At 37.4% G+C, this 12,549-nt stretch overlaps 1 protein-coding gene across 1 annotated transcript; it reads left to right on the plus strand.

Annotated features, from left to right (window-relative positions):
- Positions 1-2,482: 2,482 nt before the first annotated feature.
- On the plus strand, positions 2,483-9,284 carry LOC105437804. Its single transcript, XM_011664841.2, has 4 exons — positions 2,483-2,685; positions 3,558-3,717; positions 6,264-6,386; positions 7,113-9,284. Exons 1-4 carry the CDS (start codon positions 2,536-2,538, stop codon positions 7,193-7,195), a joined length of 516 nt encoding a protein of 171 aa, XP_011663143.2. The 5' UTR covers positions 2,483-2,535; the 3' UTR covers positions 7,196-9,284.
- The last annotated feature ends 3,265 nt before the right edge of the window (positions 9,285-12,549 follow it).

The following is a 12,549-nucleotide window of genomic DNA, read 5'->3' on the forward strand; positions in this document are numbered from 1 at the left end:
ACATTTTCAAAGGCCATGTCTTTCTTTGACTACCCCGTTGACTCCAACAAGATTGGAATATATTATTTTAGAGAACTTGGCAAAAGGTTGCACCATTTTCCTGTGTCAGCAAGTGTTGGCAAAGTTGTTCTATTGCCTTTCAGAGATGGATATGTTGCCTTTCCCTTGAATCATGTTACTCATTAGTTTTGTCTCATCTCTGTACTAGCCTTTGAGACTCCAATCGAATGAGCACTTATCGAATCGGTCATAACTGGTTGGTACATTTTATTCATTTGTACTAGCTAATATTGTTATTTCAGACTATCATTTTCCTGTGTCAGCAAGTGTTGGCAAAGTTGTTCTATTGCCTTTCAGAAATGGATATGTTGCCTTTCCCTTGAATCATGCTACTCATTAGTTTTGTCTCGTCTCTGTACTAGCCTTTGAGACTCCAATCGAATGAGCACTTATCAAATCGGTCATAGCTGGTTGGTACATTTTTTTTTATTTGAACTAGCTAATATTGTTATTTCAGATTATCATTTTCCTGTGTCAGCAAGTGTTGGCAAAGTTGTTCTATTGCCTTTCAGAGATAGATAATTATGTTGCCTTTCCCTTGAATCATGTTACTCATTAGTTTTGTCTCGTCTCTGTACTAGCCTTTGAGACTCCAATCGAATGAGCACTTATCAAATCGGTCATAACTGGTTGGTACATTTTATTCATTTGTACTAGCTAATATTGTTATTTCAGATTATCATTTTCCTGTGTCAGCAAATGTTGGCTAAGTTGTTCTATTGCCTTTTAGAGATGGATAATTATGTTGCCTTTCCCTTGAATCATGTTACTCATTAGTTTTGTCTCGTCCAGGCGCGTACACAGGAGGGGTGTTTGGGGGGGTTAAACCCCCCCCCCTTTGGTAATTTTTTGTGTGTAAACCCCCCTAAATTTCTGTAAACCCCCCCCCCTTTTGGATTTTTTTTTTATTCCCATGGTTGACCTAAAAAAGCTGACCTTACCCCCCCCCCCCCCAACGGAGCAAAATGTCAAATTTTCAAATTTCGAGACAAAAAAAAAAAAGTGTCCTCTTACCCCCCCCCCCCCCCCACCCCCACCCCCCCCCCGCTTATTCAGCGGCTGGCTGAGTCGTTGCGAAATTTTCGGCCCGATTTATAAATGTTAAACCCCCCCCCCCCCCCCCCTTGAAAAAATCCTGCGTACGCGCCTGGTCTCGTCTCTGTACTAGCCTTTGAGACTCCAATCGAATGAGCACTTATCAAATCGGTCATAGCTGTTTGGTACATTTTATTCATTTGTACTAGATAATAATGTTATTTCAGACCATGGATAAATATGTTATTGTCGAGTTTCTGGACACCAAAGAGGTGGAAGTGGTCTCCTCCAAGTGGCTGGGGAAGAATGACGGGAGACAGAGTTGCCGATGGCCCCCCTGTGACGCCGCAAGCGCGAAGAACGCAGTGATGCTCACGACCCTCCAGAACTGAAGACACCTGGCCTTGGTTTACCTGTGAGGTTCAGGAAGGCGGAAGTACAGGTAATTCACTCAACAGTGCGTCCCGGAAAAAACGAAACACTTCAAACTGTTATTATAAACAAACCAGAGCTGTATAAATCTAATTCATTACTTTTCATACAGTACAAGTAACATGCTTTCAAATGATACATTGATCATATAAATCCATCGCACTTTCCTGAACAGGATTGCTTTGAAAATGGCTTGTCAAAATCCATTTTTGCCAGATTTTGGTAAAACCAAGTAACCGCTAGTTCACAAGCGAACACGAACGAGCATATGGCCTGAAGGTAATACAAACTTTAATGCCGAATAAAACGATTGTTTTCATGTGCTTATTTAAATAACGGGGAAAGGGGGGGGGGGTTAAGAATAATGCCATCAAAACCAAATAAGTGATAGTGGGGATATCATCGATGGTGACGGTGAAAATCAATTGTTTACTGAAACGGGTGATATTATTGTTATGGATAGTGTTTTTTGCATTTGCATGTCTCCGCCACCGAACGCATTATTCAGAAATGCTTTTAAAAAGAGCAAAAACGAACAACTAGGTGATATTTCATACAGGAATCAAAATATCGGGCGCCATACATTTCATACAGGCACCCTTTTCAATCACAAAAGGGGTACTGTTTCATTGCTCAATTTGCTTGATTAAAAATCTGAGGGTGCACCGTCATTTTGGAAATGAATGTTCACCCTTTTTCTTTCTAACTGCTTATTGGAATGCACAACATCACAAATGAAAATCTTACATTTTCGTCATATGTGCATGTAATTGTCCAGTGATTTTTTTTTTTTAGCGGATTCTACCAACTTTAATTGTTTGTATGTATTTATACCTGTAATATATTTAATATATTCAATTTAATCTACCTAAACAATTCTCTTTGCTTATCGCTACTACCGGTATGTGATATCTCATTTAATTTAACCGTTGCTTCTACACTTTGCTCTGTGCAGGTGTCATCCGATTGCTGAATGAAATCAAGCAATAGGGTCGGCAGAATGCCACCATGATGCAAAGTCTGCTCAATACTCGAGGCCAGAGTGTTGAGGCAGACACCATGGACATGGGAGAAGAGGCTTACCTGCCAGTCTCCAACATCACTGAGCTGGAGCAGCTGAATGAGCAGCTGAAGGCGAAGCCATTCAAAAAGAAACTTGTAAGCTTATCAGGCCGAATAACTTTTGTTATTACAGTTTACTATATAAATATAAGTAGATAAGATGATGTAATGATGATGCAAAGAGGATGACACCGAGTTGGACTAGATGTCGATATGTTATGTTTGATGCTGACCTATATAGAAGCAATTTTACATATAGTGTTTATTTGTAGATCAACTGGCGAGAAATTACATAGGTTTATTTATTTGCGGCTATTGTGTTTAAATCAATTACAATCGAGTTGTGCTAGCTATGCAGGTTAAGGAATAGTTTTGCAAAGTGCAACATCAGGGGCGGATCTAGCTTTTTGCAAAGGGGGGGGGGTAGGGTAGGGTTGCGGTTGACCTCAGGGGCGGATCCAGCCGGCGACAGGGAGGACTGCCAAAGAGGGGGCACAATTCGTGAGAAAATATTTAGCGGCGAAACAACCAGCCGGTGAATAAGCGTGGGGGGGGGGGGGGGGGGGGGTGGGGGGGGGGTTAGTGTGCACTATTTTTTTTTTTTGCCCCCGAAAAATAGAAAATCGCGCCGGCCGATATTTCGCTGAGCGATTTTTGTGTTGTTGCTATTTTTGGACCCCCCCCCCCCCCCCCGTAAGTGATGTTTTCCTGGCATCTACTAATACTGTGCGGGTCTGGACACATGATGGCGTTTTTCTATGCACATCACATTTTCACTTGGCAGCCCGGGGGGGGGGGGGGGGGGGTTGAGTTAAACCCCCTACCCCCCCCCCCCCCCCCCCACCCCCTAGATCCGCCCCTTACCATAAGTGTGCCACATTTTATCAATTAAAACTAAGATGTAGCCTACGTACCATACATGCTCTCGAGTCGTTACTCTTAATTAGCTATCACTGCTTAAATCACAGATTAAATCTCTTGGTACGCTCGGTGGAACGACCGAAAAAGAAGTAGTTGCTCGGATACTCAAAGCGATGCTTGAAGACGAACTCGCCACCAATTTGAATTGGAAAGGGATGGGACAAAAAGTCGGCATTTCCAAAATGGACATTGCAGACGTTATATTGCGTAAGTATTTTACTTTTTGTTATAGAAATATGTCCTCTTGATATGTTATCTATTTATTTTACAAATCTATAGCTAAAGATACTTACTCTTTCCTTCATTTTGATTGAAATGAACAGTACTTAAGCCTATTATACTTATATATTATATTAACACAAATAAAAATACAAGGAATGAAAAACCAGCTTTCCATACACCCCCGAGAAGCAAAAAGGCGAGTTCGATCCCTTCGCGTCTTCTCTAAAAAGTCGACCTCTCAAGGCGCCTAGGCGAGTTTCAACAATTCGCCTTTTCGCCTTTAGCAGTGCCCCCTAATTGGTGAGTTTTAAAGGGAAATTCTACCTTAACAGACAAAGCAGAAAACAGATAAGCAGATTGGTGAAAGATTCATTAAATCGGACAAGAATACGGAAAGTATACATTTTCCAAAGCTGTAATCAATAAACATTTCGGCACTTCAAATTGCCGGGCTTAATCGGTAGTGTCGCTATTAGGAAGTGCCGGATAATTTTCCCAATGTGTTCCAACCAATACACAAACTTACTAAAATGTCAAGTTTTTAAAATCCAAGACTTGAGAGTGTCTTCTCTTTTTTCGAAAATCTTTATTAATATGCTTTCCACAATACATTTTATCAGTGCCCGAAGGGAGAAGGCGCTTAGGAGAAAAAAGTAATAAGAAATACAATATTTTGTTACCCCACAAACGGGAGAGTTATTACTATTGCAATCACAATCATTTGGGTTTTGCATACTTTGTAGATATACTGATCCAATATATATCAAACACTCATAACTTTCGTATTATTGGTCGGATTTATTTCAAACATTTGCCATTGATCGGTTTTCTTATTTATCCGCTTTCATACAAATGAACTTATTACAAAAGTTGGAAACCTTAATGATATCCTTTTTGGAAACTGTTTAAATTCCAGGCTATAACATTTTCAGAAAGGCTAAAATTTCCTCCTCCTTTTATTTGAAGAATCTGGAAATAGAACTTTTATATTTCTTTTTTAACGAGTATGTTTTTGTTGTTTTGTTATGAATTTGTTTGTACTGTACGCGTATTTCGGTGTTGTGTTCCCTGTGGCACTGTGCCACATGGAACACAAAACCCAAAATGGTTTCATCAGAGATAATTTGAATGTAAGATAGCGACCCACTAAAAATAAATTTATGTGAAGTATTCGGTCACTTTTAGGGCCTTGATGTTGAGTCACACAATTATCAGTTATACGTTTGGATGGATTTTCTTTTTGTGGATCAATCGCAATGAATTTTTTTTTCTTCTAGAATCTATCCCCATTTATTATCCTTCCTTTTCTCCCCGCTCTTTTTCTCTCTCTTCTCCTTCTTCTTCTGCTTATTCTTCTTCTTCTTCTCGTTCATCTCCCCTTCTCAGGTGCGTTCAATGTCTCTTTAAAATGTTGGTCAAAATGCGTAAGCTTGAGTCTGAACTGTTAATTTTGGGGCCCTGGTTAAATATGTCCCACGAAACAATGTTATGCGGCCCCTTGAGAGTTCAAAGTTAATGCAATGAAAAGGGAAATTACATTCTAAAAAACTGTTTTTAGTACCCTTTTGCCATATTGCTTTATATGCTACAAGGGTTGCTTGTAAAGAGTCAGTCATAATCTTGGCACTGTCTGTTATATCCATCTTTCTCTGTATTTCATTTTACTCAAATTTTGTTGGTTTTCTTCTCATTTCTTTAAAAACATATTTTCACATATTTATTCTCAACCATAAAGGATCAGCATATGAACATCATTTAATAGTTTTCTTATTATCTCATTTCCACTGTTCTTTCTTTTCCAATTACCTTTTTGTATGTAGAAATTTGTATTCAGTTGCCCTCCTCTCTCTTTACTCTTCTTTCATGTCCAAGTGCAATGAATAGGTACCAAAACAAGTCAAACGCTATTTATCCATCCTTTGTAGTCTATCTGCAGTGGTGTAGCTAGAAAGAGGGGGGGGGGCAGGGGGCACGGGGGGGGGGGGTAAGAGGAGCCCTCACCATATTTGTTGTATTTTGTTTTATACCAACAATTATTTTATTTCCTCACACAGAAATGGGCTCGTACGTCTACATTTAATAGGGATGGAAAACAAATCCTCATTGATGTATTTTGGATGAGGGTGACAAGAAACTGTTTAATTCCTAAAAGGGTGCAGTAACTAAAGATTGGTTGAAAAATGTTAATCTAATAGACTTACGTATGGTGCCCCCCCCCCCACCTCCCACCAATGACCGAGTCTTCGCTACACCACTGTATATCTGTCTCACTAGCTATGCAAAAACAGGGCAGTCACTTCGTTAAAAAACAGAGAAGGGTACGATCCCTCCGCAGTAAATCATCAGAAGCTTTTCCGTTGTCGATTTCCACAATTTATTTTGAATAGTTTCTAAGATCACGATCGAGGTGCGAAACACTGAGTCAGGCTAGTATTGAATATAATTATTGATTGGCTTAACCCATAAATGACCAAAACGCTTGTGTGATGAAGTATTTTCAGATCAAGACAAAGAAATTTCTCTTTTTTAAGGTGCCACTAGAAGATCATGGGAATCTGCCACAAATACTTCTACTGAAGATCTTATAAAGAAGTGGCTGAGATACAGCAGTGACAGGTCTGGAGGACGCCGAAAGAGAGAAGAAAAAAAGAAAGGTAACCATTTCACTAATGTGCAAGTAACATTTTCTAACAGGCCAGTTCGTAGTTAGCTTTGGTATAAATGACCCCAAACTATAAATGTTATTTGAGAATGGTTCTGTAAATATTTTTCGACATCTGAAATAAAGTTTTCTCTGTTGAATACAGACCTATAAATTAGTACCGCTATAGAAATTCGTTATTATTTCAAGGCAACACCCGTTTGAATTTACAACCATACCGCAAATGATCAAAAAGGAACATTCCAGGAAAACAGACTAGTCATCTACATTTATATATATATATATATATATCGGTATGTGCAATCTTTTTAAAAGTTGAAGTTATACAAAATTTAATCTAATTTTTGGTTTGAATTGGAATTGCCGCCCGATATTAAGTTGGTAATAATGAAAGCAGAATAGTTAAAGAAACAAATAAATGAAAGTTTGAGCGATTTCCGATTAAAAACAAGAAAGATGTTGATTTTTGAAGTTGTCATCAGTGAGCTCCTCTGTACAAAAAGTTTATTGATGGCGGTCTACATTTTTTTTCCCATACAGGGAATGTATAAAAACATGTTTGCAATGATTTATATAATTTAGAAAAGCGTTATACAGCATTTCAAACCGATCAGGCGGAGGAATTAAAGGCGCAGTCGTATTCATCGTGTTTTACGTTGCCTTTTTAATGTTTTACTTTCATTCTATACCAATATTCCATCGCTTTTAAGTTTTGCAGCAGCTGCATTAATTGAGATTGAGGAAGGCAACGAACCAAACAACGAAAGCGACGTGGGTGCAGATGAAGAGGACAGTGATTGACTGATGTACCCGTGATACCACTCTCACCCCCTTCCTCTTGACTCGTGAACTTTTTTAAAACTCTGCTGGCTGGAGGAGGAAAAAATCTACTGAACTTGTTTTTTTCTTTTGGCCCCAGCAGTTAGAGTTATAAGCTACTGCTCATCAACTATCAATCGGTTTTATGAGTATGAGACAGTTTCATTCTTTTGGTCATCCAGCAGATATGATTGGACAAAGCTTATGGAATGCATGCTTATTTATGTTCAAAATGAGAGAACTACTTATGAATACGTTTGCATACACTGTGAGGAACCATTCAACATTTTCCCTTTTCCCCTCTATATACATCAGTATACTTTATACATGTTTAACGTGAAAAAATTGTAATAATACAACTTTGAGTTTAGTTAGCTACTAAGGGGATAATATTTTACTTTAATGCTTAGACCACCTAAATTAGGTAAGTGTCGTACTATGGAGACTTTGGACTTTCATTTTTAAGACGAAATAGTTGAAATGTGAAACTTGTCACATATGTACGTTGTTGCACATAAAATTGCTAAACAGTGTGTTATCTAGTGCATGTTCTAAGTTCCAAATACATTGTACGATACATCCAAGGTCTTAATTGCGTAGTTGCCTGCGGACTTCACCGCCAATAATTGGCCAGGCCATTTCCGCCACATTGTCCTGTACGACATGAGAATGAATAGTTTTTGCCAAGGTTTTGTTTGGGGGTCTACACTTTTTGTAAATATGGATTCTCTCAAATTTGTTGGCATTTACGTCATTCTTCTTTTATTTTAACAACGTCAACCTTTTCCCGTACGACATACAGTTAATAGCCAATTATTCACGCCCCTTGTATACATTTTATGTATTTTTGGTGTGTTTTTCGTAACTCAAGAATAAAAGGTGGACTGGGTGAATTCGGATATTTGCTGAATACTGTTAGATGCAAGCTTTAATATTTCAAATTCTCAAGAGTCTTAAATCACGACAAATCAAATTTTCAAATACTTAAAAGTAAAAATAAAATTGCCGAGGGTATGAATAATTTAGTTGTTGATTTTATTTCGTGTTGTACGGGCCTGGCATGTCCCATATTGTCAACGAATACATTTATTGCTTCATCCCAACTATAAACACAAAGTTATGCAGGATTTACTGATATACTATGCATAGTAAGTTTGTAACCCTGTAAAATGAGGTCTCAACAAGTATTTGTACCAGTAGATTAATATAATGCACATGCTTAAAGGGGAACTAATCCTATTGAATTTTATTTGACAAATAGATGTACTTGATGATAGATTGAAGAAGGGCTCAACTACAATGCAGTTGTTTATGAGTGAAATTTAAAGAAATTTTGGGAATTGTAATTTTTTCATCGAGATTTGTTTTTCTCTCTTTCATGAAGTATCACACAAGAATCAGTGCAAATTACATTGAAACGTCTCTCCTGCAATTTTGACTTGAACTGTGTAATACTAAACTACATGTATAATCTTTTGTTGGTGGAGAATCCATTAAACAAAATGGTACATCAAATTGAAAATACGATTAACACACCACTTTGCCACATATTATGTAAGATAACATCTAATTCCTTAGGCGAAACAAAGTATTTTCTTAAGACCATTTATCTCTTCACATCAAATTGGATCTTTGAACCCATAATGCTGTAGGCATCTTTATTTTGTGACGAATGTCATGCCACTAAATTCAGCATGGCATCTCATTCAGGATGACATTGATTAAAATATGAAGAGTAGATGCCTGGGGCTTTGCTCGCCAGTAAGAATCGACTGCACGACATACAGTGATTTCAGTGATTAAGACATGTACAGTGTAGGCCTACATTAAAAAAGAAACAAAACTTACACCTAAATTATACTTCAATGCTATTCTTGAAACAGCTTGAACATGTATTACATTTATTTATTGGAATTTAGTGTAAACAAAAACGATCATGAATCCATGTACCTACCAAGATGTCCATAATTTTCGTGTACATGTATTTAGTACAGCTTCTGAAGGGGTTAAAGAGAAGGTTGAGTTCTGGGAAGAGGTGAAAAATAATTTGTGAGCATTACTCATTCTTATTATGCAAGTGTGGAAGAACATCAGTTAAGACATGTTCCCTGAAAAGCATGGTTCTTCAAATGCCTTCATATTCTAAATATGCATGTAACATCGTAAAAATCGGGGGCCGGCTTTTTACGCCACGTGTTCGTGTAGTCCCATATACATCTTTCTGTGCAAGTGTTTGTAACTTTACCAAGACTTGGCCAAATTTCTTATCATTTTGATGATTCCAGAACCTTGCAATACACACAAATTCTTATATGCTAGATGATCAACCTTTTCTGGTCGGTTCCACACCATTTCTTTCACAATGCAATCGCATGACCAGAACTCAACTTCATCTTTAAAACATTTATACGTAGACAGGAGTGTTGACGTATTGCGTTGTTTTTGTTCGATATTCGGTTTTGTTTCAGGTACCACATTCTTTTAAGTATGTCTTAATTACACATAATGTATTTTGTATTCAACTGTAACGCTGCTTCATAACAGAGATTAAACAAAGGATAAAGTAGAGTGAAATTTTTGCTTGTTTGATATTTATCAAAAACTTGAATCATTTAATTTAACAATTCTTTCATTGTACAGTGCACGCATGTAATATCTCACAGTTTTCCATTAAGAGGACCAATTCCTTCCCTGCATGTTACAAATTATACACGTGACTTTGAATTTTAACTTAACTTCAGGGAAATTGATTCATGTTTTCTTACTAGGCTTTATGTCACACATGACACTTTACCTTATAATAGTGCAAGTGTCCATTGTTCTATGCATGCAAAGGCTACTTGCAAATTGATCCTGTGCATGTTTACTTATTTCAATTAGTCAACTAGAACGACGGCCAACGTGCATATAATGTTGGCCCAGTATATAGGAAATATTGTTTTCACATTCAGAATTTCATTTTGGCACGACATCGGAAAAATGTCATCGGGCCAACATTGGGTTGGCGGTCATTTAAACATTGGGCCAACGTCAGATAATTTTTATTAGCCCAACATCGGAAAAATGATATTGGGCCAACATTGGACTGGCGGATATTTTAACATTGGGCCAACGTTAGAATTTTGATGTTAGCCCGACGTCCGAAAAATGACATTGCTCCAACATTAGGCCGGTGGACATATTAACATTGGGCCATTGTCAGAATTATGATGTTGGCCCGACATTGGAAAAATGACATTGGGCCAATATTGGGCTGGCAGACATATCGGGCCAACGTCAGCATTATGATGTTGGCCCGACGTCTAGGAAATGACATTGGGACAACATTGGGTTGGCGGTTATTTTAATATTGGGCCAACGCAAAAAAATAATGTTAGGCCGACGTTGGAAAAATGACATTGGGCCAATATTGGGCTGGCAGACATATTGTCGTGTTGGGATCGGTGTATTGAGTTATTGGAATATTGAGAGGTACATGAAATAAAGAGATGCTGATACTTTGCTTGAAGTGTAATATGCAAGAGTATATTTTATTATATAACTCTAAAAACGATGAGTCACATAGTCCAGATTCACAAGTATATTTACAAGATATAGAGCAGACGAAGTATAGGTACTAGCTTGGTGATGGTCTGAACTCTTCTCCCCCAGAAAGCTAGAACCTCTCATAATTATACAGGAGGACACAAGGAATATGAGGGTAGGTTACATTGTGTCAAAGGGACAAAGACAATTCAATTCTCATAATCATCTAGCTAACACTGTTCTGGGAAAGGGTCTTATCAAACAAAGGGGGCTTTGGTTATTGGGAGAAAGACAGGAAGTCTTTTGTTTTGGAGGTTTGTGGGGCACTTTAAAGATGTATACAATTTGGGGTTTATTTGGCTGGAATAAGTTAATTAACGAATGTCTTCGAAGGAGGTCTGGTATTTCGCAGGGTGGGTCTTATCTGTATAGGGGTGTAGATTTGTAATACCTTTACATAACATCCCCTTTCTTTGGAAAATAAGGCTCTTCTCCCTCTTTTCAAAAACAGTAGAGGAAGAAAAAGGGGGACATCTTAAAATTATACACATATTAACTAATTAAAGAAAAGTGAAAACTGATAAGCGAAACATGTGATCATTGTTCCATCCTCTCTTACTCTCCCTCTCTCTCAAACACATAAATGTACAACATAGTAAATATCTAAAATCGAAACCTATTCATATTATGGCTATCATAACAAAGGTTAATAGCTACATACTAATAATCCTAAACGATTAAACAAGCATAGCATATAGCAAAACTTATTTGTGATTCAATACTAGTGCAGACTTATGCACAATAAGCAACTGTAACATTATAAAATCATGCAGACTTATGCACATAAAAACAACTTCCAACTTTCAAATTATAAATTGTGCAGACTTATGCACATGAACACAAACAAGAAAAACATATAATCAAGTTAAATAACCATTATAAAGTTATCAAAGCCAAAACGTTTTCAAAATGTAAACGCGTGTCACTTATCAAATGACTCAATCTTTAAAGAAATATACGAGTCTAATCAAACAAGAAATCGTCATCACAGTATGCACACTGTGGTTTAGAAATATACGAACAATACTGTCGATGCAAATCTAACATCTTAACAACATGATTATAAATGAGAAAGCAACGGGTGCGCTCTAGGCATTGAAAGTACTTCTGTGTTTAAACAGACAATATATGTACATGTACTTCGTATGAAGCATCAACACAGAATTCAAGTGACAAACATTCCTAACCCATTATAGAGTTCTTTCCATAATCATAAAACAACTTAAAGAATAATAAATGATGAACAAGTAATTTCAAACTTGTTGAATATCATATAACAAGTGTACATTCAATCCTTGTAAAACCATCAAAATGATGAGCTATGATACGTTATATAACTTCTGTCTTGAACGAGCTAGTGCGTTCAACTTGTGTAAAATTCAACAAGAATTTAACATTCAATAACAATTGTCATACTAATCTAATTAACTACAAAGTGCCTGTAGACTTATACAGGAAAACTTTGATTAACATTTACAGTGATTTGTATAAACTATATATGGCGGTTATTTTAATATTGGGCCAACGTCAGAAAAATTATGTTAGGCCGACGTTGGAAAAATGACATTGGGCTAATATTGGGCTGGCAGACATATTCACATCGGGCCAACGTCAGCATTATGATGTTGGCCCGACGTCGGGAAAATGACATTGGGCCAATATTGGGCTGGCGGACATATTAACATTGGGCCAACATCAGAATTATAATGTTGGCCCGACGTCGGGAAAATGACATTGGGCCAATATTGGGC

This window comes from Strongylocentrotus purpuratus, unplaced genomic scaffold, assembly GCF_000002235.5.
Source record: "Strongylocentrotus purpuratus isolate Spur 01 unplaced genomic scaffold, Spur_5.0 spur5_scaffold_19, whole genome shotgun sequence".
Lineage (NCBI taxonomy): Eukaryota > Metazoa > Echinodermata > Echinoidea > Camarodonta > Strongylocentrotidae > Strongylocentrotus > Strongylocentrotus purpuratus.

Bases quoted from the DNA above. Each gene is read 5' to 3' on its own strand.
- LOC105437804 (XM_011664841.2), top strand. From the start codon at position 2,536: ATGATGCAAAGTCTGCTCAATACTCGAGGCCAGAGTGTTGAGGCAGAC. The intron at 3,718-6,263 runs GTAAGTATTTTA...CTCTTTTTTAAG, and splicing joins CATTGCAGACGTTATATTGC to GTGCCACTAGAAGATCATGG. The intron at 6,387-7,112 runs GTAACCATTTCA...TAAGTTTTGCAG, and splicing joins GAGAGAAGAAAAAAAGAAAG to CAGCTGCATTAATTGAGATT.